The sequence below is a fragment of the Thrips palmi genome, unplaced genomic scaffold, assembly GCF_012932325.1.
Source record: "Thrips palmi isolate BJ-2018 unplaced genomic scaffold, TpBJ-2018v1 HiC_scaffold_19, whole genome shotgun sequence".
In the NCBI taxonomy this organism is placed as follows: domain Eukaryota; kingdom Metazoa; phylum Arthropoda; class Insecta; order Thysanoptera; family Thripidae; genus Thrips; species Thrips palmi.
In genome coordinates, this window is record NW_023144628.1 from 4,775,603 (window position 1) to 4,795,001 (window position 19,399).

The window sequence follows — 19,399 nt, forward strand, 5'->3', positions numbered from 1 at the left end:
GTGTGGTGGGGCGCCGGCATGTTGGCGGACACCAGCGGCGACGCCGGGCAGCGCGACGACGCCGTGGTGGGTGCTGCCGCCGGGGCCGGGGCGGCCGCCAAGGCAGCGCCGGGGCCGCAGAGGACGTGCCACTGCTCCGGGCCGGCGTGCATGTGCTGCCTGGACTTCAACATGACGTACATCGACTTGGGCGGACCAGGTGGGTGGACGTCGAGGACGAGCGACTGCGGCACTGCGGCAGTGCGCGTCAACGAGTGACTGCGGTTGGGCGGCCGGTCATTGCCGGGCGGCCGGTACGTACTGCAGGACTGCAGCTCGGTTTAGGCCAGGAAGGTAACGGTAGAGTCCCTGTCCCAGTGCCCCGCCCTGGCCCCGCCCTGGCCCCGCCCCGCCCTGCCGGTCGAGTTTGTCGCCGCTCCTTAATGGGACTCGTCCTTACCCGCCGCCGTGCCGCCGCGCCGCCGCGCCGCCACCGGCCCAGAGCACGGCCGGCCAGCGCGTGGGCCTGGAGGGCCGCCACGCCAATTTGAACGCCAAAACAGCTCGGCGTGGTCGCGCCGGCCGCCGGACCGAGTGTGAGCCTCGTCCGGGAGGAGGGCAACAACCCCGGCACAGTCCCCGACACCGCGGCACTGGCACTGGCCCCGTGGCCGGCGTGGGCCCCGCACCGCGCGCCGCGCAGGGCAGGACACGCGGGACGCACATAACACGACCATGCAGACGCACTAATGGTTGCGAAATTTCCACTATTGACAGACGGCTCCTCGCGGAGAAAGTTGTCGATGGCGAGTCGGGGATAGAATCCACGCCCGGCACGCCCTCGCCACACGCACGCACCACGCACGCGGCACGCACGCGGCACGCCCTGGCCCGTTCCGTGGCGTCCGCCGTGGCCGCGGTGGCCGCCGTGCCGTCCGGGCTGAAAAAGAGACTCGAGCCTTGCCCAGCCTTGCCCTGATCCAGCGTCTCCGACTCCAGCGCGGCGCTGGTCGGTCGCGCTGGACGCTGGACGGGCCGGACGGCGAGTTTATGTGGGTCAGTTTGTCTTGTTGCACCTTTTTATTATGAGAAACCTAACGGCGGCGGAAATTGTCGGTGAGCGATGGTTATCCCGATAAGCTTGCCGCGATGGCCGATGCCGACGCCCCGGGTCAAACTTGACTTTCTCATCCCCCCTCCCCTCCCCCCAGGCCCAACTTGGCTTTTGGTCAAGCCCACGCATCGTCGTCTCGCTGCTCTGAGCCACTTCGACCTCCGACGCAACGAATTTGGAAGAAAGTCGGTGCCGCGCTGCCGCGGTTCGTGGGAACAAAGTCCCTATCGTTGAAGGCGGCGAGGCGGCCGGCGCAGTGAGGCAGCGCCGCGCAGCGCCGGCTCGGGCAAGGTCGCCAAGCCGCCAGTAATACTGGAATACTGGTCCCCAATCGGTTCGGTTCGGTCAGTGAAAGTTGAACACTCCTCCGCCTCCTCCTCGGTCTCGGTATGAGCAGCCCCGCCGCCCCTCCCTCGGCACCGCGGTGCTCCGTGTCCTCGTCCTCACCGTGCGGGGCCAGCCCAGCCAGCCGGCAGGACCTAGCGGCCCGGCGGCGCGCCTCCCGAGGACCCTGACCCTGCACTGTTTACCCGCGATTTCCCGCAGATCCACACCGCGGCTTGATGCCGAACAGTGCCGCCGTCGCGTCGCACCGTCTCTCTCGCGCCCGTACGGGACGGCGGCCCACAAGTGCGAGAGCGACACAGCGACGGAACGATGCTTCGAAAACGCCGGGGGGCTTCCCTCTCGGCCACTACCCGCCCCCGCAGTCCCGCACGCCGCGTTTCGCGGACGATGGCCAACTTTCGCTCTTCACTGCAGAGCGTCCACTCCGTCCCCTCGGTCCACTCTGTGCGGCTCTAGCCGCGATGCTGCGCCTCCACTATGTATTCGTCTGCACACTGATTCCGAGAGTCGTTTTCGTCGCCCTGTCTCTCTCGCACCTATACGGGACGCCCCATGAGTGCGAGAGAGACAGAGCGACGAGAACGACTCTCGGAATCAGTCCCCTGGCCGAGGACTCCGTTGTCGCTCATTACCAGTGTTTGCAGCCACCTTGTCACTCTCTCACTCTCTCCTGATTTGTATTCACGCCTTCGCTCTCCGTTCGGCTCGCCGCGTGAATCGCGCATCGCTTGCGGCCCTTGGCCGACCGGGCCCCTCCCTTACCCCTTCCCTGGCCTGCGCTCCGCCGCTCCGCGACGAGCAACGCAAAACAAAAGAACATGCATTCAATTTGGTTGGCCAATTTCAGCCGCACGCGGCGCGACGCGGCGCGACGCGGCGGCACGCGCCTTTGGTGGCCTGTTTCAGAGTCGTTTTCGTCGCTCTGTCTCTCACGCACTCATGGGGCATTCCGTGTTGGCGCGAGAGAGACAGAGCGACGAAAAAGACTCTCGGAGTCAGTCTGCTGTGCAAAGAAAACGCGAAAGCGACGGCCGTGGCCGCCCCGGCATGGACAGGTCCTTGTCCTCTGCCCCGGACTGCCTCTGCCCGTCTTCCATTTCCAATACTGTCCCCGGAAGGGAGAGCCCCCTTGCTTCTGCTTGCCTTCCCACGGCACTGCCATGCCGCGCCTCATGGCGGCATGTACCGCCTCTCACCGCCACTGTTCGCGTGTCCTGCAGGATGCGTGCGACTGCGCTACCTGGGCCAGGACGCCGGCGTGGCCATGAACGTGTCCTACGGCGACTCTCTGCTGCACAGCGAGGTGGTCAAGGGTGAGTACGCGAGGCACGCGCGCCATTCAACTGCTGCAGAGCGATTCCGAGCGGCGCTTTGGTGTCTTCGTCGCTCTGTCTCTCTCGCACTCCTGGGGCTTCCCTAGGGACGCGACAGAAACTTAGCGACGAAGCGCTTTCGAAGCGCTGTGCGGAATCAAACCGCAGCCCGAGCGGTGGCCAAAGGTGGCCGCTGACGCACGCTGAGGCCGTCCTTTTCTGCCCCTAGACTCCAGCCCGTCGGGGACGTGCATGGACATCCTGTCGTCGCTGGCGCAAGTGTGCGCGCGCTTCACCTCGCTGGCCGCCATGGCCCCCGCGGCCCCCTCGGCCGCCACGCCGCAGGCCGAGTCCGCCGCGGAGGGCAGCGGCGACGGCATGAAGCGAGGCTGCCTGCAGCTGGAGCCGACGCTGCTGGGCGAGGTGCAGGCCGCGTACCCCGTGGGCTGCTTCAGGATGACGCCGCAGGCAATGACGATGGAGCCCCAGGCCGCCCCCAGCCAGCCCGAGGAAGGCCAAGCAGGGCAAGCGGAAGGCCAAGGGTGAGTGCATGCTCTGCTCATCTCATCGGGCGATGGGCGTTCCGCGAGAGTGCGACTGCGAGACAGCAATTCTTCCTCTTTGACGGGGCACGACGCGTTTTCCAGGGCTGCCGCGGGTGCCGCGGGCACGACGGAGGCGCCCACCACGCCGACGGACATCAGCGCCGAGTCACTGATGGCCGCGGTCAGCGAGACGGCCGAGCAGGGCATCGACCTGCTCACCAACTGGCTCGGCCTGGCCCTGGAGGAGGACAACAACTCCACGACGACGGAGGGGCAGGACGGTCAGGACGCCAGCACCACGACGGCGGCGCCCGAGGAGAGCGCGAGCGCCAGGGCCTACCGGCGAAACCGGGTGTCGCTGTCGCTATAGTCTGGGCCGAGTCCAACACAACACTGCGATATGTGACGTGTCGCATTCTCACTATCAGTATTCCGGAGTGTATTGTGCCACTCCCTGGGGCAAGCCCTGGGGCCGGGGCCTGCGGGCCGGAGGCTCAATTCGTGCTTGAAATAATGCCAAATATTGAGGACAAGGATCGAGAGCGTCGCCGTGCGTTTGCTTTCAGACTCAAAATTAGGCTCTACCATGGCAGTAGTGATGGAGTTGAAACAATATTACCATTAAAACACACCAACAGCAGGCGGCGTTCTTCCTTATTATCTTATTTATTTTATTATTTCACTATTTATGATTGATGTAATTATAGGTGTTTTAGTAAATTATTTATTTCAAAATGATGAGTTTTCTTCTCCACATCCTTTGTTGGAGTTATTTTAGGAAAGTCAAGTACACAACAAGAACAAAATGTATAGAATGTCATGGTTCAAAAAAAAAAAAAAAATTGTATCACAGGATAGACATAAATATGTATGTCAACTCACTTATTTTAGTCACTATCACTGTCTATGTACTTGGAAGGCTTTTTCCTCTTTGAAGAGGGGTTTGCATCATCACTGCTGTCACTTAATTCAATAACTGCTGCTGGAGTATCTGATTTCTTCAGACTTCTCTTCGTAGATAACACTTTTTTACCTCCTGCTTGGTCGTTTTTGCTGGATGCTGGTCTGGATGTTGGGGAGCATGAGGTTTCCTTTGCTTCATGAGTTTTCTCCAGTTGGCCTTCCTGGAGCCTTGCCCCTCTCACTTCCATTAAGATCTCACTACTATGACTCTTAGCTTCCGCTGACCGAGGTCCTGGTAAAAGTATCAAGAGATAAGAAGACTAAAAAAAAAAAAAAAATTGGATCCAGCTGAAGAAAGAGAACATTAGTATCCAAACAAAATACCTTTCTTGATGTAGGATATTGTAGAGTAAAGTGTGTAATGGAAGTCTTCTCTTAAGTAACTGTTTATAAGGAGAAACGCTATAATAGATTCTGCCTTGGTGGCTGATAAAGCTGGAGGTTTAGTATTTGGCACTCTCAATGCAGAGGCACCTTTATGAAACCAAGCTTCTTGCAACTTTTGATCTGAAAATTCAATCACAAACAAAGATAAAGGGATGGCAGAGATAGATCAAAGAGATGAGGAGAAAAAATACAAGGTAAGTAATTTACTTGTAAGTTTTGTATCTTTCTCCTCAGCATGTTCGATTATGTTGTACAAAGATAGACAATGCTTCTTCACATCATAATTGGTCACTTGGTAAGGAAATTTACAGTTATCACACATTCCTTTGCACTCATTACTTTTCCAAACTTCAGAGAAATGACTGGCAATTATAGAACGCCGACATCTATAACCATTTGAATTACGGGTTAAAAACATTGAACAACTGCAAACAAGCAAATATTCCACCTATAACATACCTGCTAACATTTGTGCAGTAATCAACCATTCCATAGACATTTTCTACCCCAGTTCGTGTGGTAAAAACTGTACTTGTAACTTTGAAAACATCTGGCAAACGATAGAACAGAATACAATCAGCTGGAAGCCCATCTCGTCCTGCACGACCACTTTCCTACAGAAGAAAACAGTAGGGGTTAAAATGGATGCATATACTGTATCATAAAAAATATATTATTTTTTAAAACTTAAAAAAAAAAAAACAAAAAAAAAAAACATGTAAAACCAAACCTGGTAGAAGCTTTCCATGGATTTTGAAAGTGATTGGTGAATGACAAATCTAACATTAGGTTTATCGATTCCTAAACCAAAGGCGATAGTTGCAACGACAACCTGATACTTTCCTTCCAGCCATCCAGTGTGAGCTCTACTGCGCATGACTGGATCCATTACAGCGTTGTAATAGACTGCTTTTATTCCTTTGCTCCTGCAAGACCAGAAAAAAAAAGAAAGTGTTCAAAATGCAGACAATAGGAATAAAGGCATACCATAATGCTGATGGCATTAAGAAACTAACAACAATCTGTCGGAAGACTCAAGCATACCTCAGTTTGTTGCAAGTATCTTCTGTATCCTTTATAGTGGTTGTGTAAATAATTCCAGAATTTCCTGCGTATTTATGGGTCAGTAGATCAACAAGCTCCTGAAGATACTCTTCTTGGGATGCAGGCTTTGGCCGTACCTAGTGAGGAAAGAGATTAACTGACAAGGAAAGCCACATTGCGCAGAATATAAATGCTTCATTTTAAACTGTTATAACATTTGCATTTTATTAAAGACAATACCTCATAGTACAGATTTGGCCGGTTAAATGAGGATTTTAGGACTAAACAGCCTTGAATTTGAAGCAGTTTTTGCACATCCATTAATATTTTAGTTGTAGCTGTAGCAGTAAGCCCAAGTATGGGCACACCTTGAAACATGGTCTTTAGAACATGAAGTTGCAGATAATCTGGATCAGACAAACCAGTGAAAGTGAGTCAAGATTGGCGTCAATGAAAAGTTCAAGAAAAAAAGATTTCAACTATACATATACCTGGTCTGAAGTCATGACCCCACTCGGAACAACAATGAACTTCATCTATAGCAAAGCAAGCAATGCGCTCCATTTCATAAGCTTTTTGGAGTTTGTTCATGAATGTTTTACCCTTTGCCATTCGTTCAGGAGTGACATACAACAACTTCATAGGTGACTTTTTATCTGTAATTGACTTTAAATTTTAAAATGTTAAACATGTGAAAAATAAAATTTTAAAAAGTAAATTGCTTGAGAGTTTGAAAACATAGTTGGCAGAACTCACCATCATAGCTAATTTAGACTCATCTTTGGGTGTGTTTTGACTGAGCATGAAGGCAGAAATACCTTTTCTTCTCAGAGCCATTATTTGATCTTCCATCAATGCCACCAAAGGACAAATAACAAGGATGAATCCTTTAAAACAAAAAACGAAATTCGCATTAATTAAATGATTACTTTTTGGTAAAATTTTATTAAATTACTTTAAGCTAGCTATCACTGAGACCATTGACAAGGAGTGCTGGAAGCTGAAAGCACAAACTCTTTCCACCCCCAGTGGGCATCAGAAGTATGGTGTCTTCTTTTGAAAGGATTGCGTTCATAGTAGGACGTTGGAAAGGTCGAAAATCTTCAATTTTAAAAACCTCTTTCAAGTTGCTCTCCAATTCATTAGACCATGGAAAATCTGAAATGGATTATTGTTAGGGAGACTGTTCTGGACAGTTGAGATTGCTAAACAGTTCCTTGAAAAACATCTTACTATTTCCATCCCAATCTCTCGATGACAAATGGGCACTTTTCTGAGCTTGAATACGATCTTTGGCAGCTTCTTTACGTTGTATTAAATAACTTCTCCGCACTTTAAGTTCTTCAAGTCTTGAATCAACTTGATCGAGCTCATGTTGAATCGCTGCCAGTTCTTCCTCTGGAGTGGCTGAAATCATAAAGCAGTTCCTGAAGCTTCACGTTATCACAAGGCAAAGCTATTCTCAGCAAAATTATCATTGTGCCCTTTACCTTGATAATCTGATTTAGAGGAGTGGGCCATGATGTCTCAAAGTCATGAGGAATGAAACGAACGTGGTAAGCAAAATCATGAGGCACTTCTTTCACAAGAAACGACGTTAACATCGGTAAGTCAAAATACCGGGGAAGTTCTAACGATTCTATAGGTTATGTTTCCCATGTGTTGTAAACAGCTACAGAAACAAAGGCTACCAACTCTAGAGAGCCCATTTGGAGCAGCTCCCTTCCCTTCCTCCCCGGAGACTGACCGGTGTGTGTTGGTGAACTTCGAGCCGAGCTTCCCGCTTTTCCGGCTTTTCCTCTCCCTCTCCACCCCTCCCCGTTGCTGTCGGTTGCTGTTGCCGGTGATAGCGGCGACGACAACAAAGGCTCAACAGAACTCAACAACTGAACAACCAAGAGACAACAAGAGATTCGTCTGCTGCCGTCGCTGGCCGCTGTCTGTCTGCTCGGCGACCACCAGCTGATCATGTCGCCGATTCCCGTACTCGTCAAATTTGGGCTTTTGCCCGAAAAACACACAGCGTTCTTTCTGTGTGATATTCAAGAAAAATTCCGGCCCGTAATGCTTCACTTTCAAGAAATTGTACAAGTTGCAGATAAACTGGTGAGTGGAGACTGATCCTGATAGAATCCATTTAAGCGAAACATGCATTTTTATTTAATGATTTTTTCAATTTTATTTCAGGTGAAAACGAGCAAGACGTTGGGTGTACCACTGATAGTTACAGAACAGAACCCGCAAGGATTGGGGAAAACAGTGCAGGAGCTCAACGTCAGTCATGCTGCTGGTATTTACAGCAAGACAAAATTCAGCATGGTCGTCCCTGAAGTTGTAGCTCAGTTGAGTGAACTTTGCACTGGCCAACTTCAATGTGTCGTTCTGTTTGGAATGGAGGTATGGCTATGGCATTGGTTATCTCATGCGAAAATCCTACATATGTTCTTAATTTTACAAATTTTGGTACCATTTAACTTTTTACTTCTTTCTATTTTTTTACAAAGACCCATGTTTGTGTGGAGCAAACTGCTGCAGAGCTCTGTGCTCGCGGTTTCAAGGTTCACATTGTAGCTGATGCATGCACTTCACGATCTCAAGAAGAGCGCTTATTGGCTTTTGAGGTACTTTCAAATACAATTAACTTTTGGGAGCAGTGTCGGTCTCCCTCTTAATAAAATCAATCTCTCTTTGCAGCGAATGCGGCAGATGGGTTGTTTCATCACAACAGCTGAAACGGTCATATTCAAACTTCTAGGAGACAAAGAACATCCCATGTTTCCGCACATACGAACCTTAATTAAGAGCCCTACGCCATTCACAGGCCTTTCTCTATCACCAAACCCAACATGAAACTTTGGTATGGAAAAACAAAACAAACTGCAAGAATAAAATTTTAAGTATGATCTATAAGAAAGCAATTGAAAGGTTGCAATTCAAGAAACAGTTTGTGTTTCTACCCCTTATATTTGATCAGACCAAATCCGAAATTTGTATTTATTGGACTTCTGACAGACCAAGTTTTTGATTGGAATAATGCATATTGAAAGTGTACTTATATAATTTTATTTCATCACTGGATTTAATCCCAAAGAAACATAATCAGAAATCTTATCTTTCAAGTGCCATACTTAACACAAGCCACTGCTACAAGATAAGACACCTTAAGGTCTTACAAAATATGTACAGGAAAACAATACCATTTCATGGTACACTGTCTTCAATTGCAGAGAAATTACATACACAATATTCACAAAATATTTATAAGCCTAACTGGTAATTTGTATCTAAATTTAAAAGGATGCTTCACATCAATATGTTTACAATGTTGGAATGATCTTTGGTACATAGGACTATGAGTCTGCAAAGATAAACTCATCTTCTTCAACATTTTCAGCAGCTGTTTCCCCATGCTTTGTTTTCGTGTGGCGTTGAAGCTCTTGCTTTAATCGGAAATCTTGATTACAGTAGCTACACTGGAATGGCTTTTCACCAGTGTGAAGCATTCTATGTTGCTTCATATGGACCATTCGTCGGAAAGACGAACCACACACATCACAAGGATAAGGCCTGTGATCATTGTGAATTCTAGAACAAAATAGAAAGTTTCTATCTGACAAGATACCACTAATTCAAAAAACAAATAATAAGGTTCAATATGAATAATAATCTTGCAATGGAATTTAAAAACAAAACAAAAATCACTTACTTGGCATGGTCAGCCAGCATTGACTTCAAGCGGAAACTTCTCTCACAAAATTGGCATTTGAAGGGTTTTTCACCTGTATGCACACGCAGATGGTCATCTCTGGTAACCCTATGAAAAAAGGCTTTCCCACAAAATTCACATTGGTGAGGTTTGATACCCTGATGACATCTTTTGGTATGATTCCGAAGTGTTGCTCTGCAATCACACACAAAATAAAATAGATTCCAACACAATAGCAATGCAGTGGAATTTGTTAGAACAAAGAGTGCTGTTGTGAAATCTTACATTGTGAGGAATGATTTGTCACATTCTTCGCACTGGAAACTCTTCTGCCCCTGATGACTCTTTTGATGGAGAACAAGAGATGACTGCAAACAATTTATTTTTTTATAACCAATTAAACAAAGTAAGGTATGGGCAATTTTTTTTGATAAAACGGAAAAAAAAAAGAGTAATAAATTTTGTTTATATTCAAGGAGAGAATTTTAAGACAGTACCTGGTATTTAAATACTTTGCCACATTCCTCACACTGGAAGTTTTCTCCTTTGCCATCCTCATTCTTTCCAGAACCATGTTTACGTTCAATATGCATATTCAAGGTGTGTTGATACATGCAATTGACACCACAATGAGGACATTGTAAGGACCGTTTACGCCACTCCTTGGCATCAGCCCCCTGGTCATGACTGCAATAAAATATTCATTTAGATGAAAAAATAGGCTATACCTTTCATACAAGTTTCATTGAATGTGAGAGATTGTTGGAAAGATGCAATATATATACATACACTTTCCTGCGATGGTAAACAACACTCCAAGAGTTCTTAAATTTCTCTGGACATAGCTTGCAGCTTAATGAGTATGGATTCTCACTATGGCGCATTTTTCGATGTGATTGAAGATAGCTCCAATATGGATAGCTCACACCTGGAAAAGGTGCAAAGTAAAGGTATAAACTTGATAAACCACAGTAAATACTTTCATGTAGACTGACAGGCACACTCACCACAATGTTCACATAGGAAGTGGCGAGGAATGGTAAAGTCACCTTCTTGAGGTTCAATCTGGTCATAAATGCCATGAGTTGTTTTATGAGTAGTGACACGAGAGTAGGTGTGGAAAGATGAACCGCAAATATGACAAATGTAAGGTTTCTCACCAACATGAGAAGGCCTATGTTGATTCAAGCCATCAGAGCAAGAGAAAACTGTGTCACAAAACTCACACCTGTAATAATAAGAAAAAAAAAAATTGAAGATATAATTACAGGTCATATGTGCCCAATTGCCTAGTAAAAATTAGAAGAAGCATTGTTCCAGTGAGAAGAAAAACTGTACCTGAACACTTTACTGAGGACTGTACTTTGCACTTCATGATCCTCTGAAGTTGAGTGCAACAATGCCTTTTCCATGTCTGGAAATGCCAAGCCACAATTGACACACTCGTAGCATTCCATAGCTTCTGTATAAACATGAGACAACTGATGTTGTTTCAAGCGAGAGTAACGATTGTAAGCTTTGTCACATTTGTCACAGGGGAACGGCTTTTCCTGTAAACACAAGTGAGTTTTCCTTAACCATCAGCGGTGGAAATAAAAATCCAAGTAAGAGTCATGCTACAAATAAATAGACTTTACACTCATGTGAGTAACAAGATGCTCCTTTAGCCCCTGTTTATCTCTGTAGAATTTGCCACACACAGTGCATTTGTGCCGGTTTTGCAGAGAGGGATCGGTGTTGTGAGCACTTAATTGGTGGGCAGCAAGACCCTTTTCAGACCTAAAATATTTGCCACATTCACTGCATACCACATTTTCAGTAATATGAGCAAACCGTACATGATTGTACAGCAGACAGTCATCTTCAAACGATTGGTGGCAAACATCACATTCCAAGGGCTGAACATAAAATGCCAATAAGAGATTAATACGGTATCAGAATAATTGCTGCTTATATAGGGAACTTAATTGACATGAAAACCAACTAAATGAAAAATCAGATGGAGGTATTCAAGAAAAAAAAATTGAACACTTACAGGAGCCTTCTCACTGTGAAAATTCATGTGAAATACAAACCGCTGGCGGTTGCGGTATTGTTGATCACATGCATTGCAGTACATCTCATTGCAATTAACTTGAGAACAAGAGTGGCGCAATAAATTCAAAAGCCAATCAAATCCTTTCCTGAAATAGATAATATATCAGGTAATTAACAATCATTTGACAGCATCAGAAACAATCTTACCAAGTGAGGGTAACTTACTCGCATATACAACAGTAGTAAGTAATATCTCTAACATTATTTGCTTCTGATAAGCTCTTTGTGTCACTCTTATCAATCACAATAAATTGTCCATCTTCTTCTTCAATTTCAAAATCATGATTTGGACAATGGGCTTCCTTAAAATGCAAAATCAAATCTGAAGGGGATGAAGCTGACACTCCTTCACATCTGGCACAGTGGTATGTTTTTTCTTCCGTCTCATTCACATCAATGTGGCTTGTTAAGGAATGCTGCAAGCAGGAGCCATACCCTGGAAGCCACCCACTGCAATGAACACACTGAACCAAAGGTATGGATTGTTCATTATCTGCTTTGATCCAAATAAGAGTATCACTCTCCTCAGAGTCTCCCACCACTTTGGCTCGCCGAGACATAACGGCAACTTTTCCTTGACTTCCAAACCGTCCTTTCCTTTTCCCTCGCTTTTGTTTCATTTTTATTTTACTTTTAGAGATGTCATCAACAATTTCTGCATCACAATTAATCTCTGTCTGGTTCATTTCTTCCTGCTCATTCTCAGCTGCTGCATCTGAATCTTCCTCTACAACTGACTGACTGGAATCATCCTCTTCATTAGCTTGCCTGTACTGTTCCATAAGTTCTTCTTCAAATGTTTTGGCTCTTGACGGTACTTTGGCGCGGACAACCATCTCAACTGGTTCTTCAGCACATGACCCCATTTTGCCTTCACAGCAAAGAGGGCACTGGTATTTTCCAATTATATCCTCACAATGATTGTCACCACTTGCAGCAATCACTCCACCAGATTCATCTAAATCAATGCAGTCCTGAAGAAAAATTGAAGGGTCAAATCAATTATCAATTGAAACAGTAAAAATAAAAAACAGAAGCCCAGAAAGTAATAACTTTATGCTTACATTAGGTAAACTGTCTGGATTACTCTTTACATGACTAGGTCTGTTTCCTTGATGGGTGTCCAGATTAGATCTGTAACAGAATCAATTTGATAAGGATTATTACAAATATAATAGAAAGAACAATAATAATAATAATAATAATGAAAACAAAAATCACTCATAACAAACATCATGGTACAATAGAAAATATTCTCTTACTGAAATCTTTCATCTATGAAGAGACCTTCAAGTTCTTGCTCAGCAGCAAGGCACTGAAGAGCAAACTCGTGTGTTGCTTGAAGCTTCTCGACACACAATTGACAAATTTGTTTTGGAAATGGATCATTAAGGGAAACCTAACAAAAACAAAGTTGGTTAATTCATTTTAAGTAAAAAAAAGTCGATGACACTGATGTTACAGAATATACCTTAATGGGCAGATTAAGATTAATAAAATCAGCAAGGTTGTCATTTTCATCTTTGTCCGAGAATATGTACACCAAGTCATCATGAGTTTGCGTATGTGCACAAAGCCGGCACAAGGGGCCTGGGTGATCAGTTACTTCAATGTCATCCATTGTTGAGCTGAAATTAAATTATTACTTCCAATGTAAGAATTATAGCACACTCCTTCTTTATGCAAGTAACATCAGGACTAAGATGTCTTCAACATAAAAAAACAAACCATGAAACAACAACGATCACACAGGTTAAGTGAGTTAAATTAATGATATTATATTTGCAGAGCTAAGGGCCAGGTTTATCAATTAAACATACAGCAGGAATGAATTGGTTCAAGAGATTCGGTGGGACAATGTAAGAAAATATATCAGAGAGGGAGGAAGTTGAATAAGTTAGATAAGTATGTAGAAGTGAGACTTCAATCAAATAATGAATTTAACTAAGGGCAAGTGATTGGGTTGCACATATTGTGTCAAGTAGAAGTGACATAAAAAATATCAATACTTTATTGTTGTAAATGTGTTCTCTTTTCAAAACATTGTTTGCTAGAAGACGCCATGTTTATGATTATTTGGCCTATGAACATGAACTCGCACAGTGCACAGCCTAAGATTTTGTTTATGATTAATAAAACTCACTACAGTACCCAAAAGGTGACTTCATATGGTAAGCAGTTTATGAGCACATACAAACGTAATGGAAAAGATTTTCAAGTTTGAGGAAAACACTGAAAAACCGGCAATTTAATTTCCTAGCTAGCGCTCTCCTTGCCACAGCCACAGAAGAAGAACAGAAAGAAGAAATCAGGATAGAGAAATCGACTTAAATCGAAATTAAATCGAATCCACTCGAGATTGTGTTGTTTATGTTGAACTTTTATTCTTTCTCAACACAGAACATATGTATACTTTTAAATGTTTAATGGAAGACTGAAAAGAGGTGGAAACTAATCGATTCCTCGAAAGAAGTTGCTCTTGGTTTCACAAGCGCCATCTCGCGTCGAGAAGGTGAAGCTATCTGCGACTACACTAGTCAAGTGAGGCTCCGCAGCCATTTTCTGAAAATATAAAATGTATTATTTACTGCAACGATAGTTTTCAAATTCTCTTAAAGTTTGTCTGAAAATTGAAATCGGTACGAGTTTTCTAAGATTCTAACTCATCTTGCACAGATTTGAAGCTTTTCCGGTCCTTCCCCTTCTCCCACCACCGCAGCTCGACTACCGGCGGGCTTTGATTGGCTGGTACCCCCCTCAGGCGGTGGTGGGGGACTTGTTTGGGTCTTACTGGACGACCGGTGTGGTGTTGGCGGTGTTTTCGCAGGTCAGTTCGTGTCGTGTCGCGGCGAGGGTCAGACCTTCAGCCGTGGAGCGGTGGTGGCGTTCGGTCAGCTGTGCGCAGTAGTGTCGTGTTGCTCTAATTGCTTTGGTGATCTGTGGTCGCTGTGACCACTTATTCTGTTTGACTGACTGCGTTTGCTCAACGTAAGTTAATTCCACTTCGTTTTGTATCGTATGCCGACCTTCCGATTGTATCGGTTGCCGTGCAACTGCAGCCCGATCTATTGACGGTCTTTCCGGGCTATGCTGCTTGTGCAATAATCGAATCTTTGCGCCGCTACACTGCAAGACCCAACTTATTAGTAGCGATATGGCACTAAACTCGTTGTTGTTGAGACTCCAGTAGACACAGAGTTCAATGATGTTTCGCCTCAAATGAGCTTGATCGTGAAGTGTGGCGGCGCAAAGATCCGAGTATATTTAACAAGTTGCTTAGCGTGGAAAGGTCTGAGGACCAAACGACGACGCGAGCCTTCTCTGCGCTTGCTTGTTTTTAAATTTGCGGTTGGGTATATTTACTCGATATTGTGGCACCCAATCGCTTATTTTTCATGGCTAGTCCCACGTCTCTCCAGGGCTCCCTCGCTCGGCCCATTTGACTCCGGTGCGATTGCAGTGTGGCTGCACGCAGGCCTAGCAGCGGCTGGCATTAGCTTTCGGTTCTCGGCTTGTCTACTGTCGGTGGTGTTGTTTTGTGTTCTTTGGCCCACTGAATGTTGGTCGTCGTGCCTTTGGCCGTGGTGTTTCTTGCCGCTTGTGTGGCTGAGGGTGTTGGCGGCCCCCACTTGCCCTGCGGGTTGTTTCCTAGCTCTGTTGTTGCCGTCTCTCTCGAACTCGCGTCGCGTTGGGGTGCCAGAGAGTATAAGTGACGATCCTGCTTGTGGCTGCCTGGCCCCATTGTCGCTGGGTGGTGGCGGCTGCTCGCGCCGTAATACGTCATTGTTGCCCGTGTTGACCCCGCCGTTTCCCTTGTTCCAGGCTTGAACCATGACAGGCCGCGGTCGCGGAGCCAAGAAGCCGCTGCAGCAGCAGCAGGCTCCAGCGGGTGCTGCTCCAAGAGCGGCAGCCCCTTCCTATGCTCAGATGGGCGGCGGGCCGACCTCGGCGCCACCACCTCAAGTTGTTCGGGTATGTAGCAGCGTACAAGTGTTGCCTGAAGTGAGACCTTGTGTTGGATCGGGGCTTTTCCTGACGTTTGTTTGTGTTGCAGGCGCCAGCCTCCACTCCGGCCTGGGGTCCTGCCCCTGGGGCTTCGTCTAGAGCAACCCACCGCGCTCCCACCGCGCAACCAGGCGAAGTAGTGAAGCAGTTCCAGACTTTAAACATTGGTGAGAGAGGATTGCATCAGTCAGCGCCCTCGAGTGGTGTTGGGATCGTTTGTCATTGGTTTGTTTTGATTTAGGTGCTGGCGCCAGTGGCCCAGCCGCAGTCCCTCGCGGGGGGAATGGGAACGGTGGCGCCTCTGCTCCCGTTGGCCGGGGCTCCATGAGGGGCAACCGAGCTATTGGTGATGCCCCATCAAGGCAACTTGTGACCCGCCCTGTCACATTGCAGACGAAACATGGTAAGCATTGGTGGTGCCTAGTGTGTTGATTACTTATTGTGTTGTGTGTTGACTGACGTAATGTTTTTTCAGGCAAGATCACTAACGGTCTGAAGCTGCTTGTAAATTATTTCAAAATTCAAACTGTGCCGGACTGGGTGCTCCACCAGTACAGAGTGGACATTGCCCCAGAGGAGGACCGGACTCAGGTTCGCAAGTTCCTCTTGAGGACTCACAGAGACAAGCTGGGAGGCCACCTATTTGATGGCACTGTCCTCTTCACGGGAAATCGTCTTACAACCCAACCGGTACAGTCTTTCGGAGTTTGCACCTATTACTGCTGCTGAGTACTAGATTACTTACACTATTTTTCTTGCAGGGTGAATCTGTCACATTGACCAGCAAAGATGAGAGGTCTGGTGTGATTTACACCCTAACCATCAAGCATGTGGGTCAGGTGGCCAAGGGAGACTATGCCTACATTCAGGTTTACAACCTGCTTATGAGGTCTTGCCTGAGTGCTCTAGAGCTGCAGCTCTTAGGAAGGGACTTTTATGATCCCCAAGCTAGGGTACCTGATTGTCCTATGTTATGTGACTAAACTTGTCTGTTTGTGCCTAACCATCTCTTTGTTTCAGGTGATGATCCCCGATCACCAATTAGAATTGTGGCCGGGGTACAAAACCTCTATTAGACAACATGAGAAGGATATTCTGATGTGTGTTGAGGTAACACACAAGGTCCTTCGGATGAAGACAGCCAATGATGTCTTGAATGATTGCTATCGGCAAAATTCTAATTACTACAAGGTCAGTTTGCTGTCCGATTTTAAGTTCAGTCTATACTCTCCAAGTTTAATCTCTCATGGCTAATCTTGTCACTGTTTTCCAGGAGGATTTCATGAAGGAGATGATTGGCTGTATTGTAATTACTAAGTACAACAACAAGACTTACCGCATAGATGATATTGATTGGGATTCCAATCCGAATCACAAATTCAAATTCAGAGATGAGGAAATAACATACGCACAGTATATGTCCAGGAAATATCAGATTGAAATCAGGGACTTGAAGCAGCCTCTTCTAGTGTCCAAGGCCAAAGCTCGTGACGTCAGAGCAGGAATGAGTGAGATTGTCAATCTCATCCCAGAGGTCTGTTACCTCACGGGGCTTACAGACAACATGAGGTAAGTTGCCACATCTTCACCATTAGCTTCACACGCAACTGGAGCTTATGTTTCCTCTTTCCACAGGGCTGACTTCCGCCTCATGCAGGCGCTGGCGCAGTACACGCGCGTAAGCCCATCCACACGTGTCCAGAAGCTTATGGCCTTCAATAATAGGCTTCAGACCTGTGAGAGGGTACGTTCTTTTCTTTATTCTCTTGCAATGTTATTTGCTGTTGTTGCTGAGATGAAGTGCTCTGTTGCAGGCAATGGACCAGCTGAGAAAGTTCGATATGAGCTTGGGAAGAGGCCTCGTTGAAGTAGAAGGGAATAAATTGCAAGAAGAAGTTATTCAACTTGGAAAAGATCAAAAGGTGCCCGCGGGTCCTAGTGTTGAGTGGAATATGAATCGGGCGACTCTCCTTAAGCCGATGCCTTTGAATTCATGGACCTTGATCGTGCCTATGAAGTTTAAGGGGGCCGCGGGTCAGTTTGTAGAAACACTCTCTAGAAGTGCTAGGGGATTGAGCTTCCCCCTTGGACCTCCTAGTGTGTAAGTTTTCTTCAATATTGCTTCCCTAAGCTACTATTTGAGTTTTGTTTGTATTATTTGGCCTTGACTGTTCGTAAATTTCAGTGTCACGCTAGACCGAGATGCTGCAGGAGACTATGCTCGGGCTCTCACAACAGTAATGGCAGAGGCTCAACCACAGCTCATCATGTGTGCTGTCCCCAACCAGCGAGGGGATCGTTACACTGCTATTAAGAAGAAGTGCTGTGTTGAACGGCCTGGTGAGTTTGGCTTGATTGGCTTGGTCTCTGTTGTGTTCACGTGGCATGACTTTCCTTAACCTTTGTGATTTGCAGTGCCCACTCAGGTCATTCTTTGCAAGAACTTGAATGATCCCAAGAAAAGTGGTCCGGTTGCTCTGAAGGTGGCAGTCCAAATGAATTGCAAGATCGGTGGAGCTCCTTGGACCTTGGACAACCCGCTAAAGGTAAGTTATGTTGCAGCATCGTTTGTGGTTTGATGGAATATGGTTTTTAACTTACTTTTAATCTCCAGGGTTGTATGGTCATCGGGTTTGATGTCTGCCATGATACGACAAACAAATCTAAATCTTTTGGAGCAATGGTGGCCTCCCTCAATGACTCGTTTAGCAGATACTACTCTTGCGTTACCCCGCACAGCGATGGTAATGAGTTGAGCAACAACTTTGCACTCAACATAGTCAGTAAGTATTAGCACTGTTGATGTATTGGTGGAATCCCTAGTTTCTATTGTTTTGCTTATATTTGTTACTCTGTTGTGCAGAGGCCCTGCGAAAGTTCCAGGAAGTTAATGGGGGTAATCTACCAACCCGAATTCTGATTTACCGTGATGGAGTGGGAGAAGGTCAGATCCCTTACGTTTATGAAACAGAATTAGAGAGCATCAAGCAGAAACTTACAGGGGTGTATGGGAGCCCTGATTTCAAGATGGTGTTCTTGATAGTTACTAAGCGTATAAACACACGAGTCTTTACGCTCAAGCCTGACAATCCAGGAGCTGGTACAATTGTGGACAATGTGATAACAGATCCTGAGAAGTAAGTTCTCAATTGTCTTTCTGTAAATGTTATGCCCTGCCGCCATACTAACTGCTTTTAATGTTCCAGGTACGACTTTTTCCTTATTCCCCAAAGTGTTAGACAAGGCACAGTGTCGCCTGTAAGCTACAATGTGTTGTATGACACTGTAAACCTGCCTCCCGAAAGGCTTCAGAGGATGACGTACAAGTTTTGCCACTTGTATTACAATTGGAGTGTAAGTAGATGCTGTTTGTTGTTTTCAAGTTAAGTTCTCAGGCGGACTGTAAAATGTATTTTCTGTTTACAGGGCACTGTGAGGGTACCAGCTCCTTGTCAGTACGCACACAAGTTGGCATTTTTAGTTGGCCAGGCCATCCACCAAGAACCTCACGCACAACTGAGTGATCTCTTGTATTTCTTGTAGACTGGCAGTATGTTTGTTCTGCTTAAGTTAGAGGCGATTAATTGTAATTTTGAAATGTGACAGTATTTGATTGTACAAATAAGAAATTGTAAGTGAGGTAGCTGATATACCTCTTAAATCTCATGTTAATTGTGTAGATAGTTCCGTTAGTTAGATTTAATTTTATTTCTTGACTGTCATTTGCTTGAGGCAGCCTGCTAATAAGCTTGGAATTATTGTTTTTCCTTTTTTTTATTTCATCGCTAAATAAAGATTTTGAATTTGAAATGACTCTTCTCTCCTCAAACCCTACTTCTGAACATATCTAAGCTGTTCCGCTCTTGGCTGAGATCAAAATTTTGGTATCATGTCTGGG

At 46.1% G+C, this 19,399-nt stretch overlaps 5 protein-coding genes across 10 annotated transcripts; 3 read left to right on the plus strand and 2 right to left on the minus strand.

Moving 5' to 3' along the window:
• The first annotated feature begins 112 nt into the window (after positions 1–112).
• Positions 113–3,976, plus strand: LOC117646664. The gene is made up of 4 exons (XM_034387784.1): positions 113–199; positions 2,662–2,754; positions 2,984–3,296; positions 3,402–3,976. Exons 1-4 carry the CDS (start codon positions 151–153, stop codon positions 3,667–3,669), a joined length of 723 nt encoding a protein of 240 aa, XP_034243675.1. The 5' UTR covers positions 113–150; the 3' UTR covers positions 3,670–3,976.
• LOC117646663 (ATP-dependent DNA helicase Q1-like) lies at positions 3,947–7,325 on the minus strand. The gene is made up of 12 exons (XM_034387782.1): positions 7,184–7,325; positions 6,927–7,100; positions 6,672–6,851; positions 6,450–6,580; positions 6,185–6,359; positions 5,934–6,100; positions 5,694–5,830; positions 5,380–5,575; positions 5,109–5,263; positions 4,857–5,035; positions 4,587–4,769; positions 3,947–4,494 (listed from the first exon to the last, which is right to left on the minus strand). The coding sequence occupies exons 1-12, from the start codon at positions 7,212–7,214 to the stop codon at positions 4,187–4,189; spliced, it is 2,016 nt and encodes a 671-aa protein (XP_034243673.1). The 5' UTR covers positions 7,215–7,325; the 3' UTR covers positions 3,947–4,186.
• A 186-nt stretch (positions 7,326–7,511) lies between these two features.
• Positions 7,512–8,634, plus strand: LOC117646665 (isochorismatase domain-containing protein 1-like). The gene is made up of 4 exons (XM_034387785.1): positions 7,512–7,799; positions 7,881–8,090; positions 8,198–8,314; positions 8,388–8,634. Exons 1-4 carry the CDS (start codon positions 7,662–7,664, stop codon positions 8,541–8,543), a joined length of 621 nt encoding a protein of 206 aa, XP_034243676.1. The 5' UTR covers positions 7,512–7,661; the 3' UTR covers positions 8,544–8,634.
• A 99-nt stretch (positions 8,635–8,733) lies between these two features.
• On the minus strand, positions 8,734–13,939 carry LOC117646659 (zinc finger protein 780A-like). Of its 5 annotated transcripts, none has more exons than XM_034387775.1 (14): positions 13,691–13,939; positions 12,968–13,124; positions 12,759–12,895; positions 12,561–12,630; positions 11,662–12,470; positions 11,435–11,582; positions 11,037–11,297; positions 10,738–10,949; positions 10,407–10,627; positions 10,189–10,327; positions 9,897–10,086; positions 9,685–9,767; positions 9,400–9,594; positions 8,734–9,278 (listed from the first exon to the last, which is right to left on the minus strand). In XM_034387775.1, the coding sequence occupies exons 2-14, from the start codon at positions 13,115–13,117 to the stop codon at positions 9,044–9,046; spliced, it is 2,850 nt and encodes a 949-aa protein (XP_034243666.1). In that variant the 5' UTR covers positions 13,118–13,124; positions 13,691–13,939; the 3' UTR covers positions 8,734–9,043. The 5 variants fall into 5 exon arrangements, with proteins under 5 accessions (XP_034243666.1, XP_034243663.1, XP_034243664.1 ...); XM_034387772.1 differs by having other exon boundaries at positions 13,648–13,939; XM_034387773.1 differs by having other exon boundaries at positions 13,640–13,939.
• Positions 13,940–14,213: 274 nt separating this feature from the next.
• Positions 14,214–19,311, plus strand: LOC117646660 (piwi-like protein Siwi). 2 transcript variants are annotated; one of them, XM_034387779.1, is made up of 16 exons: positions 14,214–14,323; positions 15,319–15,468; positions 15,551–15,668; positions 15,743–15,904; positions 15,977–16,191; positions 16,263–16,454; positions 16,522–16,692; positions 16,775–17,070; positions 17,137–17,245; positions 17,316–17,602; positions 17,687–17,841; positions 17,917–18,047; positions 18,116–18,284; positions 18,365–18,638; positions 18,708–18,855; positions 18,928–19,311. In XM_034387779.1, exons 2-16 carry the CDS (start codon positions 15,328–15,330, stop codon positions 19,042–19,044), a joined length of 2,685 nt encoding a protein of 894 aa, XP_034243670.1. In that variant the 5' UTR covers positions 14,214–14,323; positions 15,319–15,327; the 3' UTR covers positions 19,045–19,311. The 2 variants fall into 2 exon arrangements, with proteins under 2 accessions (XP_034243670.1, XP_034243669.1); XM_034387778.1 differs by lacking the exon at positions 14,214–14,323 and adding an exon at positions 14,330–14,484.
• Positions 19,312–19,399: the final 88 nt, after the last annotated feature.

Excerpts from the sequence above, each read along its gene's own strand:
- LOC117646664 (XM_034387784.1), top strand. The coding sequence starts at position 151 with ATGTGCTGCCTGGACTTCAACATGACGTACATCGACTTGGGCGGACCA. Across the intron at positions 2,755-2,983 it reads GCACAGCGAGGTGGTCAAGG|ACTCCAGCCCGTCGGGGACG; the intron begins GTGAGTACGCGA and ends TTCTGCCCCTAG. Across the intron at positions 3,297-3,401 it reads GGGCAAGCGGAAGGCCAAGG|GGCTGCCGCGGGTGCCGCGG; the intron begins GTGAGTGCATGC and ends CGCGTTTTCCAG.
- LOC117646663 (XM_034387782.1), bottom strand. The coding sequence starts at position 7,214 with ATGGCCCACTCCTCTAAATCAGATTATCAAG. Across the intron at positions 7,101-7,183 it reads CTCTAAATCAGATTATCAAG|CCACTCCAGAGGAAGAACTG; the intron begins GTAAAGGGCACA and ends TTATGATTTCAG. Across the intron at positions 6,101-6,184 it reads GGGTCATGACTTCAGACCAG|ATTATCTGCAACTTCATGTT; the intron begins GTATATGTATAG and ends TGTCTGATCCAG.
- LOC117646665 (XM_034387785.1), top strand. The coding sequence starts at position 7,662 with ATGTCGCCGATTCCCGTACTCGTCAAATTTGGGCTTTTGCCCGAAAAA. Across the intron at positions 7,800-7,880 it reads TACAAGTTGCAGATAAACTG|GTGAAAACGAGCAAGACGTT; the intron begins GTGAGTGGAGAC and ends ATTTTATTTCAG. Across the intron at positions 8,091-8,197 it reads TCGTTCTGTTTGGAATGGAG|ACCCATGTTTGTGTGGAGCA; the intron begins GTATGGCTATGG and ends TTTTTTACAAAG.
- LOC117646659 (XM_034387772.1), bottom strand. Across the intron at positions 10,628-10,737 it reads GTCCTCAGTAAAGTGTTCAG|GTGTGAGTTTTGTGACACAG; the intron begins GTACAGTTTTTC and ends TTATTATTACAG. Across the intron at positions 9,595-9,684 it reads GACAAATCATTCCTCACAAT|AGCAACACTTCGGAATCATA; the intron begins GTAAGATTTCAC and ends GTGTGATTGCAG.
- LOC117646660 (XM_034387779.1), top strand. The coding sequence starts at position 15,328 with ATGACAGGCCGCGGTCGCGGAGCCAAGAAGCCGCTGCAGCAGCAGCAG. Across the intron at positions 16,693-16,774 it reads AAAATTCTAATTACTACAAG|GAGGATTTCATGAAGGAGAT; the intron begins GTCAGTTTGCTG and ends ACTGTTTTCCAG. Across the intron at positions 18,856-18,927 it reads ACTTGTATTACAATTGGAGT|GGCACTGTGAGGGTACCAGC; the intron begins GTAAGTAGATGC and ends TTCTGTTTACAG.